At 59.3% G+C, this 26,987-nt stretch overlaps 2 protein-coding genes across 3 annotated transcripts; one reads left to right on the top strand and one right to left on the bottom strand.

The window, feature by feature from the left end:
* Positions 1-925: 925 nt before the first annotated feature.
* Positions 926-4,991, top strand: LOC309680494 (CYFIP-related Rac1 interactor A-like; the record flags this gene model as incomplete). 2 transcript variants are annotated; one of them, XM_082494135.1, is made up of 11 exons in its annotated part: positions 926-1,013; positions 2,290-2,352; positions 2,845-2,966; positions 3,053-3,158; positions 3,366-3,502; positions 3,641-3,718; positions 3,845-3,961; positions 4,071-4,150; positions 4,242-4,368; positions 4,607-4,677; positions 4,794-4,991. In XM_082494135.1, 11 exons carry the CDS (start codon positions 926-928, stop codon positions 4,855-4,857), a joined length of 1,053 nt encoding a protein of 350 aa, XP_082350261.1. In that variant the 3' UTR covers positions 4,858-4,991. The 2 variants fall into 2 exon arrangements, with proteins under 2 accessions (XP_082350261.1, XP_082350262.1); XM_082494136.1 differs by lacking the exon at positions 2,290-2,352 and having other exon boundaries at positions 926-995.
* Positions 4,992-9,967: 4,976 nt separating this feature from the next.
* Positions 9,968-26,984, bottom strand: TRIT1 (tRNA isopentenyltransferase 1; the record flags this gene model as incomplete). The annotated part of the gene is made up of 11 exons (XM_082494074.1): positions 9,968-10,604; positions 13,062-13,179; positions 13,508-13,617; positions 15,409-15,486; positions 16,669-16,781; positions 17,371-17,482; positions 17,768-17,910; positions 18,808-18,956; positions 19,153-19,251; positions 19,708-19,848; positions 26,805-26,984. 11 exons carry the CDS (start codon positions 26,982-26,984, stop codon positions 10,465-10,467), a joined length of 1,383 nt encoding a protein of 460 aa, XP_082350200.1. The 3' UTR covers positions 9,968-10,464.
* Between the last annotated feature and the right edge of the window lie 3 nt (positions 26,985-26,987).

Genomic DNA, 26,987 nt, shown 5'->3' with positions numbered 1-26,987 from the left:
AGATGGCTCAGCCCCAGGGTTGTCCCCGAGCCGCTGGCAGGTCCCCCAAGGGGTGCGGGGGGAAGGGGATGCTCAGCTGGTGCCTGGCGAGCTCCCAGTGACACCGGCTGCTGGCAGTAAAAAAATAATCGAGGCAAATAAGGTGAAGGGTGGCGGCAGCACGGGGGTCTGCAAGCCGGGGCAGGGGGCAGCCGGTGTCCCACCGCGCCTCCCCACCTGGTCCCCCACCGGTGGGTGCCCGGGGTGGGGAGATGCCCAGCGGGGCGGCCTGACCCTCTCACCCTCCTGCCCGCAGGTCCCCGCCGGCCCATGAAGTGATTCAGGCGGGTGGCACAGCCCCTGCTCCTGCCGTAGCCGCCGTCACCGCACCGGGCACCGAGGTAAGGACCCAGCACCGCAGCTGTGGGGTGGGGTGGGATGCTCCGGCGCAGGCAGCAGACCCCCAAACCAGGTCTGTGGGGCAGAAGTCCCAATTGGGGTCTTCCCCTGTCCATGGGGGATGCCCAGCTCCGTCAACTGGGGAAACTGTCACGACCCCGTGGGGGTCACCCGGGGGCAGCCGCCCCTTCCCCGGCCGAGCGTGGGGGAACCGGGGTGCCTTGGGGGAGGCGGCGCAGCCAGGGGCGCCCACAGGAAGCACGCTGCTTGCAAACCCGCACCCCGCTTCCCTCCCCGCCTCGGCAAACGGCAGCGGCAGAAGTGCCGGGGAGAGCCGCCACGTTTCGGCGGATGCTCACACCCGTGCGTCCCGGCCGGGAGGGTGCGGGCTGGGGACGGCGGGGCCACGGGGTGCAGAGCCCGGCAGGACGGGCACAGGTAGGTGCCATGGCAGCGGCGGCGGGGGCTCGGGCATGCTGGGGCGGCCGGCCGGCGGCGCCGGTGCTGTTCCACTCTGTTCTGTTTCTCTCGCTCAGGTCTGCTGGCCATGGGCAACCTGATAAAGGTATTGGGCAAAGATTTAGAAAACTGTCCTCATTTTTTCCTGGATTTTGAAAGTAAGTCCTGTGAGCAGGGTGGGCACGGGGAGGGGGCCGGGGCCGCCGCCACGGCTGCTCTCTGGAAGATGGGGACAGGCACGATGTCCCCGAGCAGCCCCGTGTCCCCAGGCGCCTCGGGGCAGCGCTGGACATGCCCTGCAAATGGCTGAGTGGGGCAGGGGAGCGGGACCCCAAGAGATGCCTCATCTCTGAAATTGCGGGGAGACATCCCTGGCTGAGTGGCGGGGATGCAGGATACGTCCCGGCAGCAGGATGTGGCTCATGAGGACCTCAGGCACATGCCTGCTGCTGATAGTCGATGGCACCAGGTGGCCATGTGGCATGTCCCCTGCCACCGCCACGGCAGGGACAGCCTGGGGGCCAGGGGTGCTGGGGAGGGAGGAGGGAAGGATCCGTGCCGCCTGCCCTGCCGGGAGGGACAACACGGTGATCACAGCCTGTGCCTGAGGGACGGGGATCGGGGACACCGGTTCAGCCCGGGGGGATCTGCCCCAGCTTTCCACTGGCCTGGGCTAACTGGGACAGGAGAGCATCGCTCTCGGAACTCCCAGGCTGGACACGGGAGTGTATGGAAGATGGTGGCCACCATGGCCCGCCCTTCCTCCCTCTCTCCCCCTTCCTCCCCGGGGCTCGGCTCAGAGCAAGAGTGAAGAGGGTAAAAATAGTGCAGCAGCAACCGCTCGCCCCGGCCCCGGCGGGGAGAGACCGTGCGCAGCTCACCACACCGCCTCCGGCACCGACACAGCCCAAAATAGCCGGGGCTGGGGTCACGCAGCCACCCCGCTCCCATGGCGAGGGACCTTCCTGGCTCCTCGTGGGTGCTTTGAGGCAGCACAGCCTTCACCCACCTCCAGCCCCCTCCGCAGCCCCCCGGCACCGGGACGAGGCTGTGGGGGCTCCCTGGGACCCCCTGTTTTGGGACAGGCTCCGCAGCTAGATGGGGGATGCCCTTAGCCAAGACTTCGGGGACTCGCTCACTGCTTCGCCCTCCTCGCTGAAGTCCGGCGGCTCTCTCCTCCCTTCGCTCCTTCCTCTCCATCACCCCATCCGCCAGCGCTCATCACCATCGAGGGGGGGGAAGAGGCTGCAGCCCGGGGCCGGGAGTAGCCGCGGGGTCACCGCCGGCCGGCCGGGAGCTCCCCGAGCCCCTGGGGAGCAGCTCGGGGGAGGACGGGGGCTCTGGCTGCCACCGGCCACTGCCCGCAGCCCAGCACCTCTTCCCCGAGCACCACCTCACCATCATGCTTTTTTTCCTCTTGTTTCTTCTCTTGCAGGTTTCACATGGGGAACCTTCTTAAAGTGTTGACTTATAACGAACTTGACCAAGGCCCTAATTTTTTCCTTGACTTTGAAAGTGAGATGGGATTTTTATTTTCCTTTTTTGTTTCGTACTTATTCTGAGTTCCACATCCACGCCATTTTGAGTTCTCGTCCCCGTCGCCCATCGCATTGCGCCCATCCCAGACGTCCTCCCCCCACCTTCGCCGTCTGGGGGTCTCCCCAGGGAGGGGGGGCAGACCCACGGCCGGGGGCTATCGCTCCGCACCTCTTCCCCAGGGCCGTTTGCAGCCCGTTGGGGCCAACCCGGGGCTGGGGGCTGCTCGGGGACCCCCCGTGAGCAGGACCGCGGTCGCAGGGCAGCCAGGACTCACCCCTATCTGCCCCCCTCCGCGGCTTGGCTCGAGCTCGGGCAAGGAGACGGACCGGGGGGAGAAACCGGCCAGGAAGGGCTGCGGGCTGGCGGGAGAGCTGCGGGACGGGGTGCTGGCACCCCACTCCGGCTCTCGCCGCCCAGGACCCCGCTCAGAGCCCTCCGGGTTTCTCTCCCCGGGGCGCTGCCCTGCAGATGCGCAGCCGACGGAGGCCGAGACGGCGGTGTGGAACCAGGTGAACGCTGTGCTGGAGGAGGCGCAGGCTGTCCTGGCTGAGCTGCAGTCATACACGGGTGCCGGGCAGGAGATTCGAGAGGTGGGTGCAGCCCCGGCGCCCGCTGCCAACACACCCACCCACCCACCCTGGCTTGGGACAACCGCTGGTGCTCTGACCCCTCCCAGGCCATCCAAAACCCCGGGGACCTGCGGCTGCAGGAGAGAGCCTGGAGCGCCGTCTGCCCCCTCGTCGCCAAGCTGAAGCGCTTCTACGAGTTCTCCCTGCGGCTGGGTGAGTGCCCCGAACCCCCGTCCCCCCTCCCCACATCCCCCTGTTGCATTCCGCATCCCTCCCCGGATGCAGGAATGGGGTAGGTTGGGGGGAGCCCTGGCTGTGGTGCGGATGCCGTGCTGCCCCGTGCCTCAGTTTCCCCAGCCGGGGCCGGGTCTGGGGAGTTGCACAGGAGCAGGATGGGGACCAGCGGTGCTTTGTCCCCAGAGAACGCCCTGCGGAGCCTGCTGGAGGCCCTCACCAGCCCCCCGTACGCCCCGACCCAGCACCTCGAGCGGGAACAAGCCTTGGCCAAGCAGTTTGCTGAGATCCTCCACTTCACCCTCAGCTTCGATGAGCTCAAGGTACCTCCCCATTCCCCCAGTGTGGGACAAGGGCTGGTGGGGGCCCGTGCAAAAGCTGTGACCCAGCACAGTCCCTTGGGACCCCTGAGCTGGCCGTGGCTCCCACCCTGGCCCCTAACGCGGGGCTGCCCCCGGCAGATGACCAACCCTGCCATCCAGAACGACTTCAGCTACTACAGAAGGACCATCAGCCGAAATCGCATTAACAACCTGCAGGTGAGAGGACGGTGCTGTGTTCCCCTCCCCTGCCCAGGGATGGCCTCCCCGGGGTGGAGGTCACAGGACTGGGGACACCCAGGGGGCAGTCAGCCACCCCAACGGCCCCCATCATCTCCCCCGCAGCTGGACGCGGAGAGCGAGGTGAACAACGAGATGGCCAACAGGATGTCCCTCTTCTATGCCGAGGCCACCCCCATGCTCAAAACACTCAGCAATGCCACCACCAAATTTGTCTCGGAGGTGAGCGAGGCCGGGGGGGACCCTCGGGGTGGGGGGACGCCCCCCTCCAGCCCTGGCACCATGCCGGGGTCAGGAGGGGGAACGGCAGCCGGGACCTGTTGGGTTTCAGAACAAAACCCTCCCCATTGAGGACACGACCGACTGCCTGAGCACCATGGCCTGCGTCTGCAGGGTGATGCTGGAGACCCCGTGAGTACCCCGCGTGGGGAGGGGGGGACATCTTGGTGCCGGGGTCCCTGTGCCACCCACCCGGGCTCAGCCGGCCCCTCTCCTGGCACAGGGAGTACCGGAGCCGCTTCACCAACACCGAGACCCTCCTCTTCTGCATGAGGGTGATGGTCGGTGTCATTATCCTCTACGACCATGTCCACCCCGTGGGAGCCTTTGCAAAGACCTCCAAGATCGATGTGAGTGGCTGCGGGGTGCGCTGGGGGGGGGGGGGTCATAGCCATCCCACTCATCCCAGTGCAGCAGTGATGCCCAGGGGTCCCTCTCACTGGATGTCCCCTGTGGGGACATCTCTATCTGAGCTGGTCCAGAGGGGAAATCATCCCCCCCGAGCAGAGAGGAGGAGGATGGGGAGGAAGGGGAGCAGCCCCCGCAGTGCATCTGGGCTCTCACAGCCTCTCTCATTCCCCCCACCAGATGAAAGGCTGCATCAAAGTCTTGAAAGACCAACCCTCAACCAGCACCGAGGGGCTCCTGAACGCTCTGAGGTGAGCTGGGGGGCCAGGGGACATGGGGGAGGGACGTGGGACCCCCCGCTGGTGCTGGGGGATAGCGGCAGAGGGGGTCGGCGTGCCATGGGGTGACTGTCACCCTCTCCATCCAGGTATACCACTCGGCACCTCAATGATGACACCACATCCAAACAGATCCGAGCCCTGCTGCAGTGAGCGCGGGGCGGCCGCCGGAGCCGGCCCCAACCCCGCGCACCGTCACCGTGTCACCTACATGACCATACTGCTCATTTTGTACAGAGAGAAAAGGGACAATAAGAAATACACAGAAATACAAAAAAAAAAAAAAAATCAAAACGGCCCAAGGCAAACCCCCCATGCGCTCCTGCCCCCCCTTCCCACCGTCTCCCCCAAATTAGCACCCGCTTCTGGACACAAGGTGTGGGTGACAGCATGGGGACACTGCGCCGGGGGTGCTGGGGCTGTGCAGGATGGACCCGGGTGGGGATGTGCCGATGGGGCCAGTGGCAGCGAGCGCCCGTGGCACGGGGGCACTTTGGGGAGGGGGGAAAGGGGCAGGTGTCACCCCCATCCCCATCCTCGTCCCCAAGCGTCCGGCGGAGGAGGAGGAGGAGGAGGAGGAGGAATAGGCATCCCTGCAGGTCTGCGCTGACTGGTGGAAACGGCTCGGTCTCACCTGGTAGATTTTTAATAAGAGCAATTAAATCTCCACTCACCTCTTCTTTTCTACATTTTTTTTTTTTGGGGGGGGGGTGGTGGTGAAATAAAATGACATTTAATCTGTTCGTGGCCGGAGCGGGGTCATCTCTGCAGCGTCCCATCCCGCGCCGCGCCGGCTGGAGGCTCCCGGAGCAGCTGCCGACTGGGAGGACTGGGAGGACTGGGAGGCTGCTGGAGGCCATGGCGGGCTGTGCCTTTGCCGGCAGATGGCCCTGTGACACCGTGACAAAACAGCCCCGGCGGCTCCCCCCACTAGTGCCAGCCCCACCGTGGGGGGAACCACTCGGCCTCAGTCCCCCCCACCCGCAGCCCCCCGAGCTGGGGAGGGGGTGGGGGGGGAGCGAGGGATCCCCCGCACCAGCCCTCGGTGGGGGCTGCGTCACCCCCCCAGGGACACCCCAGGGCTCCCCCCGCCGTGGCCACACTCCTGGGGCGCGGGGCCAAGTCCCCCGGGGTTTGGTGTTCCGCCACCCCCACGGCACTCTCCTTCCCGCGGCCTTTCCCGCCGGACAGGCGTCGGCACTGCCAGCCCCCCCTCGCCACCCCACGTCCCCCCCGTGCTGCCAGGGGATGATGGGCACCCCATGAGTGACACCAGGGCCCCACAGCCCCCACCTGCAGGGTGGCTCCCAGGCAGCATGCCCGTGCCTCAGTTTGCCCACCTGCGCAATGGGAAACTACCTCTGCCTCCAGGGTATGCTGGAGGGTGCATGGGCAGGGTCCCCGCAGCACCCTGGGCTCTGGACCCCCCCACTGAATCGCTCAGGGTGCCAACACGGGGACACCCATCCCGCCCACCCACCCGCTGCAGCGCAGCTCAGCTCAGCCCCTGTTGTCCCCAAACCTGCACAGGGACCCACCAGCACCCCTCAGCCACGGCAGCCCCGGGGGGATCACGAGCAGCACAAGGGGAGGATAAAGAACAGGGAAGACCTGGCAGCCCCCAGCCCTTTGGATACCGGCATTTCCTGGGCCCGGTGCCAGGATCCGGCTGTGCACACCCAAATTTTGCCGCCAAAGCTGCCAAACTCCCGCGCAGCGCGGGATGCACACGCCGTTGCACAACCTCGGCCAACAGCTCCTTTTATTTTTAGGCTCTTGCGACACGGCTTCCCTGCAGCCCACCCGAAACGCTGCTGAGGCACCGGATGGGCCACAGGATCTGAAACGCCCTGCCCTGCTCCCGCAGCTCTCAAAGCAATCCCGTGCAGCAGCTGTGCCTCAGTTTCCCCATCAGTTACCTTCACCCACCAGCCCTGTGCTGGCAGTGATGCAGCCAGCCCTGCCAGCCCCGAGGGCTCCCTCCCACCCAATCCCATGACCCCGGACCTTGTGAAATCCCCCCTGGTGCTCCACGGCACAATGATGCCACCTGGGAACAGAAGATGAAGCCAGGACGTGGCTCGGTTTGGTGGCTACAGCTGCCACGTGTTTGCAGGAACCGCCATCCCCAGGTGACACCGTCTCCCAGACGGTCCCCAGCCCGTCCGAGGCACCAGGGCAGGATCGTACCCTGCAGTGTGGGAACTGGGGTGTGAAGAGCCAGAACAACATCACCGCTCGGGACCTCCAACAGGAGTTAAGGGACAGCCGGACCCTGTAAACCACCAGTGAAGAGGGCCACAGACACCAGCTGGTCACCGGTGCCAGGCGAGATGGCAGCTGTGCCGCGGTGCCGGCCGGCTCCTGGCGCAGAGCCACAGCACCACCACCGGTAATGTCCCCCCCTGCCCCCCCCAGTGCTGCCTCTTCCTTACAAGGGGAGGAGGGCTGAGACCAAACTCGTGCCACGTCTGTGGGTTCAGCCCTGGCTGTCCCCCACGCAGCACCTTGTGGGGCAGAGCAGGCGGCACATCCCACCCCAGCGAGGGGCAGCACCGCGCCGATGAGAGATTCCCTGCCGGATGAACAGATGGAGCATTTTACAGCCAAAACAGGGTAAGAAAAGGGAAGCAAAAGGTGGAGGAAACAGAGGCAAACACAAGTCCTTGAATATCATGGCCTGACGTTGGATCGGAGATCAGCAAAGGGCCTTTGAGCTCTGGGGATGGTGGCCGCAAGCGAGAGCAGCGGGGCACAGCCGGCCCCAACCTTCCTGCGCCGGCAGCGAGTCGGGGCTGAGCTCATGTCGTGCTGTGCGAGGGGCTGGTGAAGGCTGGAGGCAGTAAGCGACAGGGATGCAGATGGTGGGACGCTGCCCATGTACCCCTCGCTGCCAGACGCGAGGATTGGGGCTGCACTGGCTGCCACGACCCCCGGGACCCACATCACCAACTCCGCCGGGCACCCAGCCCTGCCGGCGGCCGGGGACAGGAGCTCATACCACCACTGTACCAAAACACCAGTGCCCAAGTGAGGGGACTCCTCCGAGGACAGGCAGCACCGTGGGGATTATGCCCCATCAGCGAGAACACGGGTCTCTTCCAACCCGAGCTCTCCAGCTGCAATGCTCAGCTGGGCCGGAGCGCCGAGGACTTTAATTGATGGCGAGCCAAGCCACACCAGGCCTGGACTGTTTTCTAATCCCAGTGTAATTAATGACCTTATCTTTGGCCAAAGCCATTTAGATTAAGTGGCTGGTGTGATGGGCTCGGCGGCTCCGGCTGCACAGATGGAAGAGCTGCGTTTGTCTGGGGATTAGTGGAGGGCAGATGGAGTGAAGTGCCATTCCCCATCCCCAAACCTCTCCGCACCGACAGCAGCCTGAAACCTGAGATCACAACAACTTTCTCAGCGAGTCCTGGCCAGGACCTGAGAGATTTCACATTGTTTGTTCCTTCTGCAGGAGACCAAGACTGGGGAGGTCCTGCAAGAACAGCAGGAGCTGATCAAGTGCCGGCGCCAGAAACGGGTGCGACCCTTGCCAGGAGCTCCATCCCGGTCCCTGCCATGAGTCCTTCGAACAACAGAAGTACAAAGAACACCAGCTTCTTCCTGGGAGAGCAAATCATCGCTGAGCCCTGGTGCTGCGTAAATAAAAAGCTGTGCCCTCATCGACAGCCCCCACCTCTCCCAGAAAGCAAACTCACCTGCTTCTGGCCGCTGGCAGGATCAGGGCGTGCATCCACCTTCCATTTCCCGGTCCAGCCACAGCACAAACAAGCAAGTGTGACAGACCCGCGCTCTCCTGGGACACCCGGGAGCTGCGACCCCCACAAGAAGGCACCGCAGCGGGCGGCGCGGAGCAGGGGGGAGGCCTGGGAGACCCTGTCCGACCGCGGCTGCAGCAGAGCCTGTTACGGGCAGGCTCTGGAACAGAACAGGCAGACTAGCAGCTACAGTGGTAGAGGAATAACATTTATCTGTGGGGATAACAAAGTTCATATTAAACCGATTAAGGATATTAAATCCATTTCTAACAGTATGGTCATTTGACCGGACTCAGGAGACGGAGCAGATAATCCCACCCCCCATTCACAGAGCTGCCCCGATGATCCCAGCCTGGCCTGGGGAGATGACTCGACATGTCCACGCTCTCTATCAGAAGACCACGCTCGGCACATCAGCGGCGAGTGGGGCTTTACACCGGACCTCACCTGCACCTCATCCAGCCAGGCTGGGAGAACACGGTTCCACGCCACGACCCCCCGGCCGCGCGCTCCGGCGCTGGGCTGAGCCCACATCCACATGCGCTTGAGTCAGCGTGGACGGCAAACAAGTCTGGGCTCGAGAGGAGGTTCAGCCGGCGCTGCAGACAGACCCAGCAACACCAACCCGGTGCCCAACATTTCAAAGCCGATGCCCAGGTCTGCCCAGCGCTGGCAAAGAAAAGCCAACCTAAATTCCCAGCTCTTCTTTGCATATCCCCTTCAGTCTGAGCTCCCAAGCCACCCCACGCCCCTTCCAAACGGCCCAAGGCAGCCACCCCACGGAGCATCGCAGAAATAATTCAATGCTGAGGAACACCAACTGGAGGTTTAATCTAATCCCCACCAGGACAGGCATCTCCAGAGCTTGTGATGGCAGATCTGCCCACGCAGCCCTTCCCCTCGCAGGCTGACCCCCGAGAGATGTCTCTTGCCACATGGTGTATCACAAGCAGCTGAAGGAAAAAATTGTGCCCTACCACCCTCCCAAGGAGGAACCGTGTTGATCGCATTTAACAGGAGAATCCCAAGTGCCCTGGAAAAGGCCCTCCCGGTTTCACCCAGAGCGGCACGCCGGGAAGCGCGGTGGCGCAGACGGCGCTCGCGTCCTCCAGGAACGACACTGCGGAGACCAACCGCCTCGTGGATGCAGCACAAGGAATTCGCTGCTCAGCAACTCAGGATTCAAATGCGGGGCCGGTTCCCACTGCCAAACCACAGTGTAAACCCCCGGGAATTCAGCTTTAACTAGGACAGACTCATCTGTTGCAAACTCGATGAGATCATTTCCAAGTTCCTGTTTAACAGGTGCCAGCTCCTTCTGCACCTGCTACGTGCCTCGGGATCAGCGTGCATCCACCGCGCCGAGAACATCTGCTCAGCTCCCTCAGAAGCTGCAGAAAAGGTGACTGGAAGAAGCAGCCAGGCCCGGACCCCGTGCCCAGAGTAGGGGACCTGGGCCAGGTAGAAACAGAGAGCAAGAAAACTGCGCTTGCTAATAGGGAGGGGAACCCACAATAATCCTTCAACTTTATTTCCATATAAAAGAAAATAAAATATATATCCTCTCCACAATAAAGGCAGTAAGAGCTCACTCAGCTCCGGAGTTGCGCTCCTGGCCAAGCTGGAGGAGCGTAAAGTATTTCTGTCTCTGAGAACGACACGTTCGCATGCCAGCAGGATCGGCTCAACCATTCCAAGGATAATGCTGCGTCTCTGGAAGGAATTAACGCTTGGCATGGGAGGATGCTCCTAGCAGCCTTGCCCCGGGGCCCAGCCCTTTCCAGGCAGGGCTGGGGAAGCATGGGAACACGGCACGATGAGGCCACATGAAGAGGATCTGATGCAGCCGACGGCCTTTGGCCGTCACTTACACACCTGCCTCATCCCCCCCCCCAAAAAAATGACTCAGCTCATTCAGTTCAAGGCCACCCAGGACTACGGCGCTTCCTCGCCGTACAGGTGGAAGCGCGGCTGCTCCCCTGCGCCAGCAGGGCTACGGCAAAGGCACGCTGCTGTCCTCGCCCGAGGTCTCTGCGCCCCCACCGTCCCCCTCGGCCTCTGCAGCGCGGCTGGCGGCCTCCAGCTTCCTTCTCTTCTTCAGGTGGTGCAGGTGGGATTTGGATCGTGTGTGAGCTGGAGGAAGAGGCAAACAGAGCACTTAACTGCAGGGAATTTGGAGAAGGAAACACCCAACCTGATCCCCCCCGTGCAGTGCAGAGCACTCTCCCTTCCCATCCTCCCGCACAATTTATTCCCACAGAAAAGTGAACTCCCAAGCCCTGCCCTGGATGTTTTTCAGGGCACTTCTAGGCCAAACTATTGGGTCTCAGAAGGTGGACAACCCTTCCAAGCCTTCTCCTGACCGCAGGAAGGACTGGGAGAGGGAAAAAAACCTGGCTGTGTATATGCAGAAGACTCCCGGATTGTCAGGACCTGATTCTCCCAGCAAGTCTGCTCCCAACCGAGACACGACGCCGGGGAGGATGGGAGAAAGTGTTACCAAAGAGGCGGCACATTGCAGGATGCGGGTGAGGTTGTGCAACTCTCCGCCACTCCGTGGAGTGCCGCCAGCATCATTTGTAAGCCTAAATGCCGGCACCACAGCACCGGGGATATCCTGCACATCTACAGAGTGGATAGGGACGGAGCCCGCAGCATAATTGTGCTTTTGCGTAACTCCAGGGCAAGGCCACCGGCTACGAGAGCACTTCAGCAGGAGTCGGGCAGGAACAGAGGCGTAATCCCAAGGATGCAACTTGTACTGACGCAGCGGGGCAGCAGGAGCTGCATTTCTGTTTGAAATCACATAGTTAAGGACAGTAAAACCTCCTCCATCAGTGGTATTATCTAAGTAGAAGGCGCTTTGTCTAACCAGACCAATGCACCATCTTAGCAGGGCGGTTTTGCTATTTCCAAGAGATCAGAGCAGCAATTAAAGCAGCAAACTTTTCAAGCAGGGCCTTAATTAAACGCGGGTATGTGCTCACTGAATCAAGGCCCTCAGGTGTTTTCCAGTCATCCTCTTCTGCCTAAGGACAAAATTACATGCAAGGCTGCTGCTTTATCACAATGCTGTAGGGTCACCCTCAGCTCGAAATAAAGTCTCACCTCTTACAATTTGTCACAAGCAACACCAGAGCGTAGAGTGGCTGGAAGAAGCACTGATTGCTGCTGCTGTCTGGGGAGGTGTGCTCTTTTAAGTCCATACAAATTGTAAAATTAGATAAAATTTAAAAATCTTGCAGAGCCAGTGGGGTACTGGGAAGCAGTTCCCAGAACTATCTATAACTTAAGAAAACAGACCAGATTGCAGATCGACTCAGCTCCCACTACTTTTCACTTCCCTTTCAGCTTTTACATTTTGCAGTTACAAGTAACACCCAGGTTTTGGACCTTTTTTCTCCCACCATCTGGGGATTTGAGCCAAATTCAGCTGGATGCAGAGAACAACAGCTGGTCTCGGCTGAGAAAGGTATTGTCATCATCTATCAGAATTTGGGATGACATCCCTAGAGGATGTATAGTTGCAGCTGTAGTGCTTGGGGGGGGATCTTGAGGAGTTCCCACTCGGTCATAAAACTTGCTGGACCTGGAAGGAGGGCACGGACCCCGATAACTTTCAGAGTCCTCTAGTTCTGGAGTAGGCAGAGCTCCTTCAAAGCACCTCCCAGCAGAGACAGCCGAGACCGGCTAAAACAGCAATTACACTTACAAACCAATTTCACTACAATGAGCTTCCTGTTCTGAGCCAACTTCCATCTTTGCTTTCAGCAACTCCCTGGAGCAACACAGGAATAAGTGACCCCTTCAAACCCGACGACCAACGACCTGGGAAATTCATCCTTGCATTGTATCTGCATATACTGCATTCGGGCAACACATGGAGATCTACCAGTTTAATTTCTGCAGCCAGTTTCTCCACTGCTCTTTGTTTCTGGTTCTCAGCATGAGCCTCACAGCACAGATAAATTCACTGAGTTAATCTGATTCCAACTGAGCTCTTTTAAAGTAAGTCTATTGAAAATAGAAAATCCCTTTCTATTACCATTACAGCTAGGAATACTTTTTTTTTTAAAAAAAAAAACAAAACAAAAAACACAAATAGGAGATACTGTAGCAAAACTGAGCTATTAAAATATTGAGAAACTTCCGTTTTACACAACAGAATTTAGAGGAAAGAAATTTGTTCTGTGCTTTTTGACAAAGCATCTAAAGTGCTGAAAAGGACCCACAGCCCTGACTAAACACAGACAGCTCTGAGGTTTGATGCTACGTATAGATCCCCATGTCTGGCGTGACGGCGGAGAGCGGTAGTGTTTACTGGGTGCCGGGGAAGGGGGGGAAGCCCGACAGATGGCTGCTGTGGCACAGCTCCTGCACCCCCTCTGGGCTTGCAAATGGCTGCTTTCATACACGGGCTGTAAACAATCCTTGAAAGCCCAAGATCATGCGCTGAGGGTCAGCCGGCCAAGCAGAGACAGCCAAGGAAGCCGCTCTGCTCCAGAGAACTGCCTCGCTCCATCCCTCTGCGGAACTGCCCTCGCTGTGCCCCCTCCCAGGTCCTCTCCTCTCCCCCCTGCAGCATCCTACCTGCCCACTCCCTGTCCCCAATGATGACTCTGTCACAGAGCTCACACATGCGATGACTCCGTTTGTTCTCGTTCACATCGTACTCCATCTTCACAGGCTCTGCCGGGGGCTCACGTCCCTGTAGATTAAATAATGTCTCAAACTGGTTTCTGCTACAAAAATTTGCTTGGCTGTGTTCACTTTGGTAGAGTTTGGGATGTGAACTTGCCTTACGCAGACACTAAGGGTAGCAGGACAGACGCTGCAGTTTTACCGTGCAAGACAAGCAGAGTACTGGGCATTATGAGAAATTTTCAAGCTTAGACAACAACCCCCTACCACTGCGAGGAAAGCCCAAGGCTGGACATGTAAAGCAGACAGCCTGCTCATGGGAGAGACTAAGTGCCAAGCTATGGGGCCTGGAGACTACCAAGAAGTCTCACGTGTTAATTCCAGTTACCCGGTACCTGGATGAAGCTCTCCACAATTTCCAGAGCAGGTTTCAGCACATCCTCCTCCCACCGCAAGAGATCAGACACCTCCAAGCCATACACCAGTGGCACGTTGGGCCCGGGACCTACAGAGGTACAGAAAGGCAGGTCACCACGAGAACCTTCCCAGCATCATGTCCTAGCACCCATGAGGTGATGCTGTGACCAGGGAGGATCTGCTCTTTCCCATCTAGCTGTCCTTTAGCATTCAGAAGCAAATGGCACTAGCCTTTCCAGAGCCAAAATTGCCAGAGACCTCAGCTTGGGGGGCACCACCCTCGCAAACAGCAAGAACACCTAAGACCTCAAGCAAGCACCTTCATGGTTGTCTGCCTTCAGGACAGCACTATGAAATCTGAACATGCTGACAACCCATCATAACAGCAAACACTTCACCACGGCCATGGTCCACAGGAGGCTGCAGAAGATCAAAAGCTGGATCCAGGCACAAAGCCATCACACAAAGCTTACAAGGAGATGCAGGCATGGAGTCTGGATGAGGAATCTGCGGGCGCAGGTTCTCAACTCAGAGCTGTGATTGCTTGTGCGACTGCAGGAGTCAATGCTCCCGGCTCACAGGAGCAGGCCACGGTGGGAGATGCTTTACTAATTTCTCGACCTGACAAGGCACAGTTTCAAAGCCACCCCTTCAGCCTCCCCCAGCCCAGCACAAGGGCACGAGGTGCTCGCTGCAGCCCAGCCGGGGCGAGACAGCTGCAATCAGAGAGCGCCCACTCCCTCCGGCGCCGGTGCTGCCCTGCCGCGGCTCACCTGCCCGCAGACACCGGGCACACGGCCCCGCTCGGACAAAGCCATCAAAGGCTGCCGCGTGCCAGTCTCCAGCAGGTGCTGCTTTTTATTGCTGTAACCACAAACAAGCTCCCTATAGGGCTGATCTGAAGCACACCTGCCACCAGAAAGGTGAGCCACAGCCACCAAGCACATGGCTCCAGGAAAGCTCTTGCACCCCGTTCAAAGCCCATCTTTTGACTCGAGTTTCTCCCTGCCTTTTCTTTTTAATTTTTTTTTTTTTAATTGTTGTTTTGCCCCTACCAAGCACCTTTCAACAAGTGCCCGGCTCCCAGCTGCTGCTGCTGGCCCTGCTCCAAGGCTGGAGCCGGGACGGGGAAGTCCTGCTGGCTCCTTGCCACCGTGGTGAGCACGGCCCGGGATAAGGGCAGCCAATGCGCTCCTGCTCCTAATCTGGAGGGCAGCTGTCAACTGGGCTTTTCGCCCTGCGCAGGAAGCATGTGTGGGTGCATGGGGAGAGGGACCGTACTGGGCACTCCCTCCCTGAGCCCCTCGAGAGACGTCGGCAGGACAGGCTGCGGGGATGCTGCAGCCATCATTGTCTGCTGCTGCCCACCACGGGGCTGAGCCTTTGCCTGCTTTGTTCTGTCGAGGTATTAGCTGTCCTGATGGCACTTCTGTTGGGAGGGGAAGATCTTCTCTTGACAGGCAGCCAGGGGTGCAGGGGAAGCAGTGAGAAGGAGCTGGCTTCCCAAGTGTCTGGGCAGGAGGGCTGTGGGCAAGATAAACCTGGATGGTGCTGGGTGAGCTGTCTCAGGAGGGCCGAGTGGCTGCTCTCCTTCCCACGTGTTCAGGTTGCAATGAGGACAGAGCCTGCTGGGTGGATCCTGGGGGAATCTGGCCGGCAGCAGACACTTGCAGAGCCAGGACAGCCTGGGCCAGCCAGAAGAATCCAGGCAGAATGGTCTGATCTCCGCCAGACTCACATTCCCCCCAGCACATACTGCCCCAAAGCAGAGGAGCCACCACTCTCCTCTCTTGAGCCAGGAGCAGGGGATGCACGAAGGAGGGATGAGAAGAGATGCGAGAACAGGGATGGCGAGGCAGGGCAAGAACAGAGGACTTACGTCTCAGGAAGCGGTTTCGGACCCACTTGTTCTGCCTCCGGGCATATCTCTTGGTCACCTGCTTCAGCGCCTGGATCCCTTTGAAACAGAGGGAGTGAAAAATGAAAACAAAGGTCAGTGCAACACTGCAAACTGAGCTCAGAGCAGACTGAGAAGAGGCTGTTGGCTCCAGTAGGGGGAAATCACATAAGACAAAAGTTTGTGCTGGGTGGTGCCATGCTTGCTTAAGAGAAGTATTTCTACTGTCAGTCTGGAGGTCTCTGAGCCAGCAGGGAGAAGCGGTCATCAAGGCAAAGAGGACGAGCGCTACCAGACGGTGTAGGGGCAGTGGCAGTGCAGTGCAGAAGGGATGCACATATCCCTGAATGGACACTGGGTGGAAAGGGCCCAAAACCTGCACCCTGAAGTTTTTAGCAGGCAGGACAATCTCTTCAGGTGCTGCACTGCTCTCATAACACCTAATTGAATGCTTCTCTGCACAAACGGAGCCCAGGACTTCTTGTCCTAGCCCCAGTGGGCCCAGAGGATGGTTTACCACTGTACAACCTTTCAATATTTAGTACAAGACTTATCGTATCCCTCCACAATCATCTCCTGAGCAGACACAACAAGACCCTTCTGCACCAGACTTGTTTTCAAGCCTTTTATCATTTCTGTGGTTTCCTCAGCCTCCATCTCCACTTCACTTTGAACCCTCTTCCACACAGACCAACTCCACCTGGGACCTGCGCTGTGCTGATGAGCAGAGCAGCTCTCTCCTCTAACAACAGTGTATCTGTCCAGACGCTCCAGAATGACACATGCCATTGAAGAGAGCCTCACTACTGACTCATGCTGTCATCCGCTAGATCCCCAGATCCTTTCCCACCATCCTGCTGCTGAACCAGATGCTGAGTTCTGCTTCACTACTTCTTTCCAGCCCTGTTCTCCACCGCATTCACACCCCAGCTGGGATCCCATCACCCAGGTCACTGATGGACCAGCTCCAGATCTCAAATTAGGCTGTGCCTGGTATATCTTGCAAGGAGGCCTGGGGAAAGTGATGGAGGAATTGCCGTGGGTGTGCTCAGAGATGCTCTCCAAGCACTGAAAAAGGGAGTCCCTGCCCCCTGGGCTGGCAGAATTGGAAAACGCAGACAGAAAGGTGCAGCTCAACCCCAACAAGACCTGCCCCAAGGTTTGAGGTTGGTTCAGACCATTACGCAGAGTCACCTGGTGCTGCGTGGGGCTGAAGGACATAGGGCATGGTGCTCCTCTCACCTTTTTGCAGCAGCAGAGCACTGGTCTCGGGCGAGCAATTCCCCTCACTGACAAGGTACTCATGGAACTCCTTGAAACCAATGGACTGGAAGATGCCGTGCTGGTAGTCCTGCCTGGAGAACAAGACAAGAGACGGGGGTCAAAGCAGCTTCCTTCAGAGCAGTGGGAGACCCCAGCGCTCCCCACAATAGCTCAGATCTCTGCATCTCACCCTGCAGGCACCTCCGTAGGTGACACAAGCCCATGGACTCAGGGGACAAGCCAAGCCAGGCACACACAGGAACACAGACAGCTGCCTTTAGTGCCACCCCATGTCAGCTGCAAAGTGTGAACGCTCAGGCAGCACCAAGTAATTTTTATTGAGGGGAAATGTCACCACTTGGCTGGTATGGTCCAGGCAAAATTAATTTGACACTAAGACCTACAGGGACTCTGCTGTTTGACCAGCCCTGGCCTAAGGGTTCTGGCAGGGAAGGCCAGGAAGTGCTGGAGGATCTGGCTGGTTCAGACCTTTCCACTGATGGTGCCCCCGCAGAGGCAGGCACCCATCCAGTCTGCTGGCACTGCCGCAGGAGCAGGCGCTGCCAGGAGAGGGCTGGGAGCAGCAATACATCGGATCTGCTGCAGGGAGAGTCGGTCCAGGCCCTGCATGGGTCTGGCAGGTGGGACCTGGAGCAGAAAGGGAGCTGTCTTCTCACCCACCGGTTCTCGGCCACCTTCTCTTGGTTGTAGCGTCGGTGGAAGTCCCGCAGCTCCTCCAGTAGTCCCGCAGCCAGCATGTCATCCACTCGCTTCTCCAGACGCTGGTCCAGAGCTGGGAGGAGGAGAGCAGGACACACTCAGCCGCTCGCAGCCATGCCCTCAGGAGGCCTACAACTGGACAACGTGCTAGGACTCAGTTCGGCACTGCCAGCCTCCCAATCCACCTGAGGAAGGCAGAGCCCAGCAGGAGAGGGGACCAAGTCCTCTGTCACACCCACGGATGCCAAAGGTATTGCTGCCTTCTTCACGGAGGAGGCTGGGGCAGGAGCAGGGAGTCAGCTCTAACCCCACATCACTGTGCTCAGCCAGCCAGGAGCTGAGCAAAGCTCACTCTCACCTGCCTGGTCTGCATGGAGCCACAAGATGCAGGAATGGGGGTATTTCAGGGGCCCCCCTAAGGGCCCCCCACCTTCCTCCTCCTGCTGCTGGTGCAAGATTTCACTATGGGGGATCCCCGTCTCTTCAAACACTTGGAGGCTCCTGTAAGCAGAGACAGACAAAGCTCAGAGGCTGGGTGAGGATGAGCTTTTCCATTTCCCCAGCAGCCCTGGGGGTTCCAGCAAAGGGAACCGCAGACACTCGCTGCGATCCAACCCTCTCATGTGGGGGGAGGGCAGGTTTCTGCCCCCTCTCGTGCCCGGCATCCCGAGCACACCCAGGTCCTGGGGGTACAATGCAGTGCAGAGCACAGCGATGGCACCCAAGGAGCTCAGAGCACAGCCACCCACTCCTGCCTGGCACCGGGACAAGCCCTGCAGGGGACGGGGTTCTGGCTCCAGCCCTGCCCATTCCAGCCAGGCAGGGCTGCAGGGAAGGGGCCAGCATTGCCGATGCTGCGAAGCGTTACTGCCAGCTCAGCCCAGCCCAGTAAGGGAGGTGGAGGAAGCTGCTCGAGGTGCCCAACCCTCCATCCCCCCGCACCGTGCGAATGGGGTGGGCGGCATTCTGCTCCCCCTGGGCCAGGGCTCGGCTGGGATGGGCTCGCCAAAGCAGCAAGCCTGGTCTTGCTGCCGTGCTGTTCCCACAGAGCTCAGGTATGTTACTCATCCAGCACGGCAGCTTGCTCTTTAAATAGCTCCAGATAAACTCTGCTGCTGGGGCACCACAGCGGGAGCAGCCCTGGTGCACACAAGCCAGGAGCCACGCGTTGTCCTGGACCCCAAAGGCAGTTCAAACTGGGGGCTGCATGGCCAAAGGTCTCAGATCCCAGAGAGCTCCCCAACACCAGCGCTCCAAGGTCCCCAAGCACATTGCTAGGAAGCTAGGAGCAGCCACCTGGGATGGGAGAGCCCACCTTGCCGTGTTCCCAAGCACACAATTCCCTCCGAAAGGGGTGCTGGGCCCTGGCACTCCCTGTCCTCAGCATGCCAAGCTCACCTGGCCACTTTGCGCTTGTCATGGGGATGTAGTTTGGCTGCCATCTCTGGGTCTACCTGGCTCAGGCGACGATGGAGCTCAACTCCATCCAGCTGCTCCAGCTCCACTTTCCTGTCGGTGACTGGCCCGGGGGCCATGCTGGCCTTCTCCTGTGGGGCACAAGGCAGCCCTGAGTCAAGTCACTCATCCATGAGTGATCTCCCAGACCCATGGGGTGAATGAGGGGCTTTTGGTTTTCTCCTTGCCATAATCTAGCAGGGGGAGCACCATGCCCAGTCGCAGAGAGCCTGCCCTGAACGTGGGGTTCACCATTTTGGGGAGGCATATGCAGCCCCTCAACGGTACCTTGGTGTTGATAAGGACCTTCCAGAGCAGGGACTCAATGTAGTAGTTGGTTCCTCCCACGACAATCGGGATCTTGTCTCGGGCAAAGATATCTTCAATGTGCCACAGTCAGGGAGCTTAAGCAGAGATGCACGGCAGGGAGGGAGAGCTGTGGGGAGCGGCAGCCTGGGGCCCAGACCTCACTCTCCCAGCCCCAAGGAGCCAGTGAGGCTGCAGGACAGGGTTACAGGTGTCCCTCATCTCTCACTATCCTCTGCTACCTGTGCCACCTACCACCAAAACTCAGACACCCAGGGACTGCAATACCCAGCTCTGGACTGTTGCAGTGCAGCAGAGGTCTCCCCCAACCAGCCCTGAGAAGAGGTTGCCCTGAGCATTAACTGGAAAAAAGAAGCTCCAAGCTCCCCTCACCAGCAGTATCCTCTGAAAACTGGAGTTAGTTGCAATGTGGAGGGTCCAAGGCTGATGCAAACACTGATCTCTCTTGCAGGCCTGGCTGTGGAGGGGGGAAGTCCCTATCTGCTGAGCCAGGCAAGCTGCAGCGTGAAAGGATATCAGAGCCACGGCTTTGTCTCTGAAGTCCACCACTGTGTAGTTAGAGACAAGGGGATCCACAAAGCTGATCATATGGTGTCTACACAGACGCTGCTCCTGGGGAGAAACCTTGTTCGTGATGATGTCCAAGCCCTTGTACACCTGGGGAAGAGAAGAACCTGTCATTTACCTCTGCATCCCATGAAACCCCCACTGGCCACCGCTCCTTCTCCCACGCACAGCCTCTGCCTGCCCCTATCACCCCTCCAAGCCCCTCGACGGTCTCTGGAGAAGCACAGCACAGGCAGGGGCATGTGCCCCATTCAGGCGAGGCAGCAGGAATCCTGCCAACGCCTGCTCCTGCCAGGGCCAAACTGCCTCTCTCTGGTGTTTGTCCCTGCCCATGGGAGATGAACCGTGAGTCTGACTGCTCACGACTGCTTTCCTGGTCTGATATAACCCTGCAGTTAGGGACAGAAAGGCTGATTGAGCGATCAGAGAGAACGGTGTCAGAGCCCGGTCAGCATAACCAACCAAGCCCGGCTCCAAAGCGAGGGAAGTTGCCTCCAAGCTGCAGGCTCCTCATCTTCTGCTGTTGCAGCGAAAAGTTCAGGTGTGCCACTCTCCAACCACCCGTCTGCAGCACAGCACCGAGTCTCGTCTGGGGACAAGGATCGCTGCTTCCCATAACACACAAAGATCTCTCTGGATGCAACATGCAACTTCATGGAGCGTTCTAAACACACACAAACTGTCTCAGCTCATGCACACCATGAAAGCCTGGTGTACCACCTGCTGCCTGCTCTCACTGAGCTGGCCAGGCACAGAGACAAAGGCAAAAACACATCCGCGCAGGCCAATGACCCCAGGGGAAAAGACACAGTCCTGCACAAAGGTGCCAGGAGACACTGGTCATCACAACCAGCAGCATCTCGCTGCTTTGAGGTGCGTCTTCAATCTCGAGTTTGGGATATACAACCTTGAAGAGCACTGCCCAGAGAAGCTAGCCCTCAGCTAGACAGCTAAAAGCAGAGCAGAAAGAAAAGCCATCCAAGCCAATCCCTCGGGAGCATTCTTGGTAAGGAATGCGAAGGCAACCTGCGATCCCAGCAGCATGCATCCCAGCCACAGCCCAAATCCACCCTCCAGGCTGCATAAAGAAACAGCCACAGCCCAGCCCGCAGACCCAGACCGTGCAAGTACCGGAGCCGCCTCGGCTTGGCGTCTCGTCCCTACAACTGGGCTGGGTCCCACGAGCAGAGCCCTTTCAGATGACAGCATCTTTCACCCAGGAGAAGGGAGGAAAGCTCCTCACCCTGCTCCCCACAGCACACAAACACAACCCCCCTGAGCACGGGGTGCCCCGGACTGTCGGCGCTGCCCCAGGCGTGCCTGTCAGTGGGTACTTCGAGGCTCCACAGAGCTGCAGACAAACAGGGATCAGAGCAGGGACCCACACCCCCAGGGTGCTGGCAGTAGGCATGCGGTCGCAGCGCAGCACATAAAGCATTTCTGTCCAGCCCAGTTCTGCGCTGTGCCAAGGAGCGAGCATCCTCCGTGCCAGGCAGTGGCTAAGGCTCTGCTTCGTGCCACGGTCGCAGGGAGGATGCGTTCAGCTCTTAACGCCTCCCCGCTTGGAGCAGTCTCCCAGCTTGGGATAAACTGGCCTGATGGGAGAAGAGACTGACAACGGCTGTACTCATTTCCTCCTCCATCACCCAGAAACCACCCCAGCCAGAGGGCCAGACTTCCAGAAACAAATTTCCCCTTAATCCCCTCTGAGAAGCTGCCAAGCCTCCACCCACTGCCTCCCCTGGTCCCAGACCGAAAGACAAGGTGACACAGAGGAGACCGACGGGCAGAAGGCACGGAGTGGCAGCAAGGGACAATCCAAGGTTAGTAGAGCAGGGAAGCCCGATCCCTGCCTGGAGCAGTCATGCGAGCTGCCGGGGCGGCTGAACTGGCTGCAGCCCGGCAGACACTCCCCAGCCTGCTTAACTCTTCCACTTGCCGCTTGAAGGGCAAGTGCCAGCCCCTGCTCCCGGTCCCTCGGCAGAGAAACGCTCGCCTAGAGGCAGGAATCAAGGGGGGAGTGGGAGGGCAACCAAATGCTCTTCCTTTCTGCCCTGCAGAAACCCAGCTGGCTCCAGGGGATGGTGAGCAGACAGGAGAAGCCCAAGAGGCAGCTCTCTGCCAACATGCCCCGTGGCTGACTGCAGCCTATTGATCCCTTTCCCCGGGCTGAGCTGCCAACCCCGGGCTGAGCAGCGCCATTCAACGTACGTCTCCAGTCGACACCAAAAACCTTTGAATTTGGCGAGCTTTGGCTCAGTGCCTTCTTTCTGCCGGCAAAGGCCAGTCCAGCCCTCCAGCTCCTGCGACTCCCACTCATCTGCCTGAAATCACAGGCAACACAGAGGGCTGACGGGGCAGCTCGGAGGCCGCCGGGAGCTCCCAGTGCCCTGCGCGGGCAGAGCCGGGATTTACAGTCCAGGCTCCAATCCCCCAAGGTTCTCCTGGAGATTAAACACCCGAGAGCCTCCCCGAATATCTGGCAACAAGAGGAGGAGGAATGCGGTGTCAGTGTGTGGGCTGGGAGGAAACAAAGGCAGCCTTTTACACACACCCAGCAAAGCCCGGAGAAGGTTTCCACCAGCTGGCTGTCGGCACGGCCGCGCACCGAGACGTCCTCCCGACACTCATTTCTATTTTCAGCAAGCGGCTCAGATAAGCCTTTGTTGCTTTCTAAGGCCCCAAAACAGATTAGCGGCAGCCTGGAGCAGCAGGCCTCCGAGACACCGAATACAAGCTGGGGACTAAAGATGCTTAGCCTTGACGGCGTCCTCCCACCTCTGCTGCTGAAACCCCGGGCAGGTCAGCCCCACAGCTGACAGCACTGTGCTGCAAGGTCAGCGCCATCTCCTCTTTTAATAAGCGGAGAAGCTAAGGCAGGAGACACAAACACCAGTGATCCTCAGGAAGCGGTGCCTGTCGATCCTGAGCCCGCAGCCATGGAAGGTTGGCTCTCCCAAACCCTTGCTCTGCCACCAGTTTCATGCACAATCCCAAACTCTGTCCCTTTGTCCCCATCTGCACTAGAGGGGGAAAGGCACTGTCCTTGCCCTGAGTACAGGGAGCACAGGAACAAAGGTGACATGATGGCTGTGCAGCACGGGGACCCCAGACACACTCAAGCCACCTACACCAGAAAGAGCATGAAGACTTCACAAGGGCCAAAGGATGTCCCAGCTGGAGAGGGACACGGAGGACCCAAACCAAGCTAAGGCACAAGGAGAGCAGGATTCACTCCCCTCTCTGATCCCTGCCATGAGAAGGATGTCAGCAAAGGCTCTTAGGATGTCCTGACTTGACACGCTGACTGACAGATGTAGCCAGTGTGCTACAACAGTCTCCAGAGAAGGACAGCATCACCACTTCAAAGTGTGAAATCCAGAAGGGACAACGGGATCAGGAGCGGATGGGGCCCTCCAGCAAGCTGCCACTGGCATCGCGGCACGCTCACTGCTCAGCCAGGAATGAAGAAGCGGGACTGCCTTCACCCTGCCCGGCTTCCCCAGGGAATGACTTACTCCTAAAGGAAACTCACTGGGATGACAAACGGCAACAGAAAGGACAGAAAGAAAGATTAAGAGGCCATCAGATTAAGCAGAGCTCCTGAGCTGCATGCAGGCAGCAGCTAAATCTGTAATTTGACCACAGCAACTCAGGGCCATGTCGAAAACACCCTGGAGATAGAGGGGTGCCTGTGTGCGAGAACAGGTGGGCTCAGGGCTCCCCGGCCCCTTCCCGAGCCTGGCTCCAGCCCCAGCAGCTGCCCAAAACACTGCCAGCATTTGTCAGAGCTCCGCGGAGCCCGCACGGGGCGCAGCGATGAATGGACAGAGGGGGCCGAGGGCGACACGGTCACTGGCAGCTGTCAGTTGAGAATGAGCAATGGGATTTTTGAGACCCGGCGATTCTTCCGCAAGGACACCGGAGCCAGCTCTGCGTGGCAGAGGGACATGCAGCAGGGAGACAATATTCCACGGGAACAAAGCCAGCAAGAAAGCAGACCCAGCTGACTGGCTGCGGCCGCCTAAGCGGGGCACGGGGGTTAGTGGAGCGTGGTGGGGGAGGCGCAGACGCGAGCTGCTTGAGGCTGTGCCTTCAGGCAGCCGGGGCCGTGGAGAGGCAGGGCTCCCCCGCCTCGAGAGGCCACGCCGAAAGCACACTGCGTTATGGGATAAAAGTAGCGGAGCTGCTCAGCTCTCACTCCACAGTCACGCTAGAATGAGATTAAAAGGAAAGGAGGACAAGAGCCACTCGAGCGCAGATGCCATTGGGCGCCTGCAGCCAGAGTTCTCCCAGCGCCTGCATTCCCATAGTGGGACCTGAAACAACCAGAGCACAAAATACACGCTTCAAAACATCCACCAGCGTGAAACGAGAATCCGCAGTGTGCCAGTGGGCTCCAGCCACATCTGCAGAGCTCAGAATGCAGCAGGAGCCTCGTGTTGGAAGGATCGCTCAAGTCAACAGCCCTTTCCCTGATATTCAAGCCCACTGTACGCTGGGCTGGCAGTCACCACGAGGTCCAAGAACCTCAGCATTCAGAGGGCACAAACGGACATGAATAACTGAACAAAAGCTCTAGGGCTTGTCCAAATCAGGAAGGTTGGTACCAGTAAAACTGCACCAGCCAAGCTCTGCTCAGAGATGTTTCTGATGCAGACACTAGGGCAGAGCAACTCACCTTGGAAACAACAGCAGCCGCTTAAAAGCCGCCCCAGTCCGGACAGGGTCTGTGGAGAAAACCATCCCACAAGCAGTCCCACCCCGGGCTGGAGGAGAGCGAGATGTGCGCTGGCAGTGCAGAAGGCCACCTGCATCCCGGGCTGCATCCCAAGCAGCATGGCCAGCAGGGCAAGGGAGGGGATTCTGCCTCTCTGCTCCACTCTGGGGAGACCCCCCTGTAGTGCTGCCTCCAGCTCGGGGGCCTCAGCACAGGAGAGACATGGACCTGTTGGAGCAGGTCCAGAGGAGGCCACGGAGATGCTGCAAGGGCTGGAGCCTCTCTGGTGGGAGGACAGGCTGAGAGAGTTGGGGGTGTTCAGCCTGGAGAAGAGAAGGCTCCGGGCAGACCTCAGAGCCCCTTCCAGTGCCTAAAGGGGCTCCAGGAGAGCTGGGGAGGGACTCTTGATCAGGGAGGGGGATGAGGGGGAAAGGTTTTAAACGGAAAGAGGGGAGATTTAGATGAGAGATTAGGAAGAAATTCTTTATTGTGAGGGTGGCGAGACACTGGCCCAGGTTGCCCAGAGAAGCTGTGGCTGCCCCATCCCTGGAGGTGTTCAAGGCCAGGTTGGACGGGGCTTGGAGCAACCTGGGCTGGTGGGAGGTGTCCCTGCCCAGGGCAGGAGGGTGGGACTGGATGGTTTTTAAGGTCCCTTCCAACCTAAATCATTCTATGGTTCTATGTGATGGACCTGCCAGACCTTCATTAGGGAGCACATGTTAAGGGCTCACAACACTGGCAATGTCTGGTGGTTCACAATGGCTGGGCCGGGCAGCCGGGAGAGCAGCTGCCTGCAATCAGGCAGCACCGGACAAAGCTTTCACATCTCACGTGAATGTTTTGCCCCTGCAGAATTTTGTCAGTTCAGCTCAGACCTCAAATACTCTTTCCCCAAGAGCTTAAAGTTTTCCGATTGCTTGCTGCAAATGCAGAAGTTTTTAAATTTAGCTGTCTGGGACACAAACAGTGGCTGGCATCGCAGGAAACCAGGAGGTGGCCGCAGGACAGCGATAGTCGATCTCTGAGCAGCACAAAGGGCAAAGGGTGTTGTTGGCAGAAAACACCTTTTTAAAAAGTGTAACAAATGTGTTAAACATTAAACTTGATTAAAAGTTCAGGCATTCTAGAAAGAGAACAGTGCAAGTGTTGATTAGGAAGGAAAACATTTTCCTAAACAATAACAAAATCTCTGCGGTGCCTGGAATCTACATCTTGTGACAAAGCTCTTGTAGCTGAACGCAATTAGGACCAAAAAGATGAGGCTCAGTTCCTTGGTGTTCACTGACCCTGACTGCACAACCCATATATTCCATGCTGCCACTTGCAATAAGAGAGGAGACCACAGACAGCATCACCGGCAAGTAGCAAATATCATTTTCAATATTCTTTCCTGTATCTCCTCGGTGTCCCTTTGCTGGGTGACTGGGGAGGGGAGTGCTGGCTTTCGGCTGCCACGTTACAGCATCACCTACACTATGTCTGTAACACAACCTCTGGCAGGACAGCCAGCACCACTGCCTCGCTGGGATGCAAAGCACAATGCAGGGACTGGTGCGGACCGACGCGTGCCCCGAGGCCTCCATGCAGCCGCAGTTTCCCAGGCAGGACTTGCACCATGTCCCGCACAGTTGCCCACAACCCAACGTCCGTGTCAGCCGATCCGCACCTGCAGGAGCAATCCTGGGTATCGCTCGCTGCTGATTAACTCCAGCTGCTGCGCTCCCTTAGTCAACTGCTCCTTACACCTCCACGTAGCTCTTTGCAGCTTAAAATTAAAACACCCTTGCTTTGGTTGTCTTCCAAAAGATGAATTTATTGGTGAAGGGGAGGTTGGACAAACCCAGCTTTGCAGTTATGGCTGTGCCGCCAAGTTGAGAGGGCACATGCGATGATGGCACGCGATCCGCAGGAGCGGGAGGGCAGACTGTGACACCGCACACTCCCAAACAAACAACAGGGTCACTGGGGCCAGCCCGGGAGCATGGCCAGCAGGCAGGATCCGTCCCCCCGGCTGTCCCCCCCACGCACCCCTCCACAGGGCCTGGGCTCCCCGGGGGAGCCCAGCCTGCAGCCCCGTGGGACTGGGCCTCCCCCGGGTGCAGACCAGGCCCCGCTGCTCCCCCCACCCCCGGTACCAGGCCAGGCCTCCTCCCGGTGCCGTCCGCCAGGCCCAGGGCCCCGCCGGGGATCCCGGGCCTAGCTGCGGCCTTCCCCGGTCCCCAGGCCCGGCCGCGGCCCTCCCCGAGCCCCAGGCCCGCCCCCGGCGTCTCCCGGTTCCCGGGCCTACTCCCGGGCCTACCCCGGGCCTCTCCGGTCGCGGCCGTACCTGCATGGAGTCGGCGCTGACGATCTCCCCGCCGAGGCGCAGCCCTAGCTGCAGCGCCAGCGCCGATTTGCCGGTGCCGGTAGCGCCGAGGATCACCACCAGCGGCCGCGGCGGCGGCGAGGCCCGGCCCAGGCAAAGCGCGGCCGCCGCCATGGCCCGGCCCGGCCCGGCGGCTGCCATGGG

This window comes from Vanellus vanellus (genome assembly GCF_965231255.1).
Source record: "Vanellus vanellus genome assembly, chromosome: 22".
Taxonomy (NCBI): Eukaryota; Metazoa; Chordata; class Aves; order Charadriiformes; family Charadriidae; genus Vanellus; species Vanellus vanellus.
Note: the sequence above shows the minus strand (reverse complement) of the source record. Positions and strands in the feature narration are given on the sequence as shown.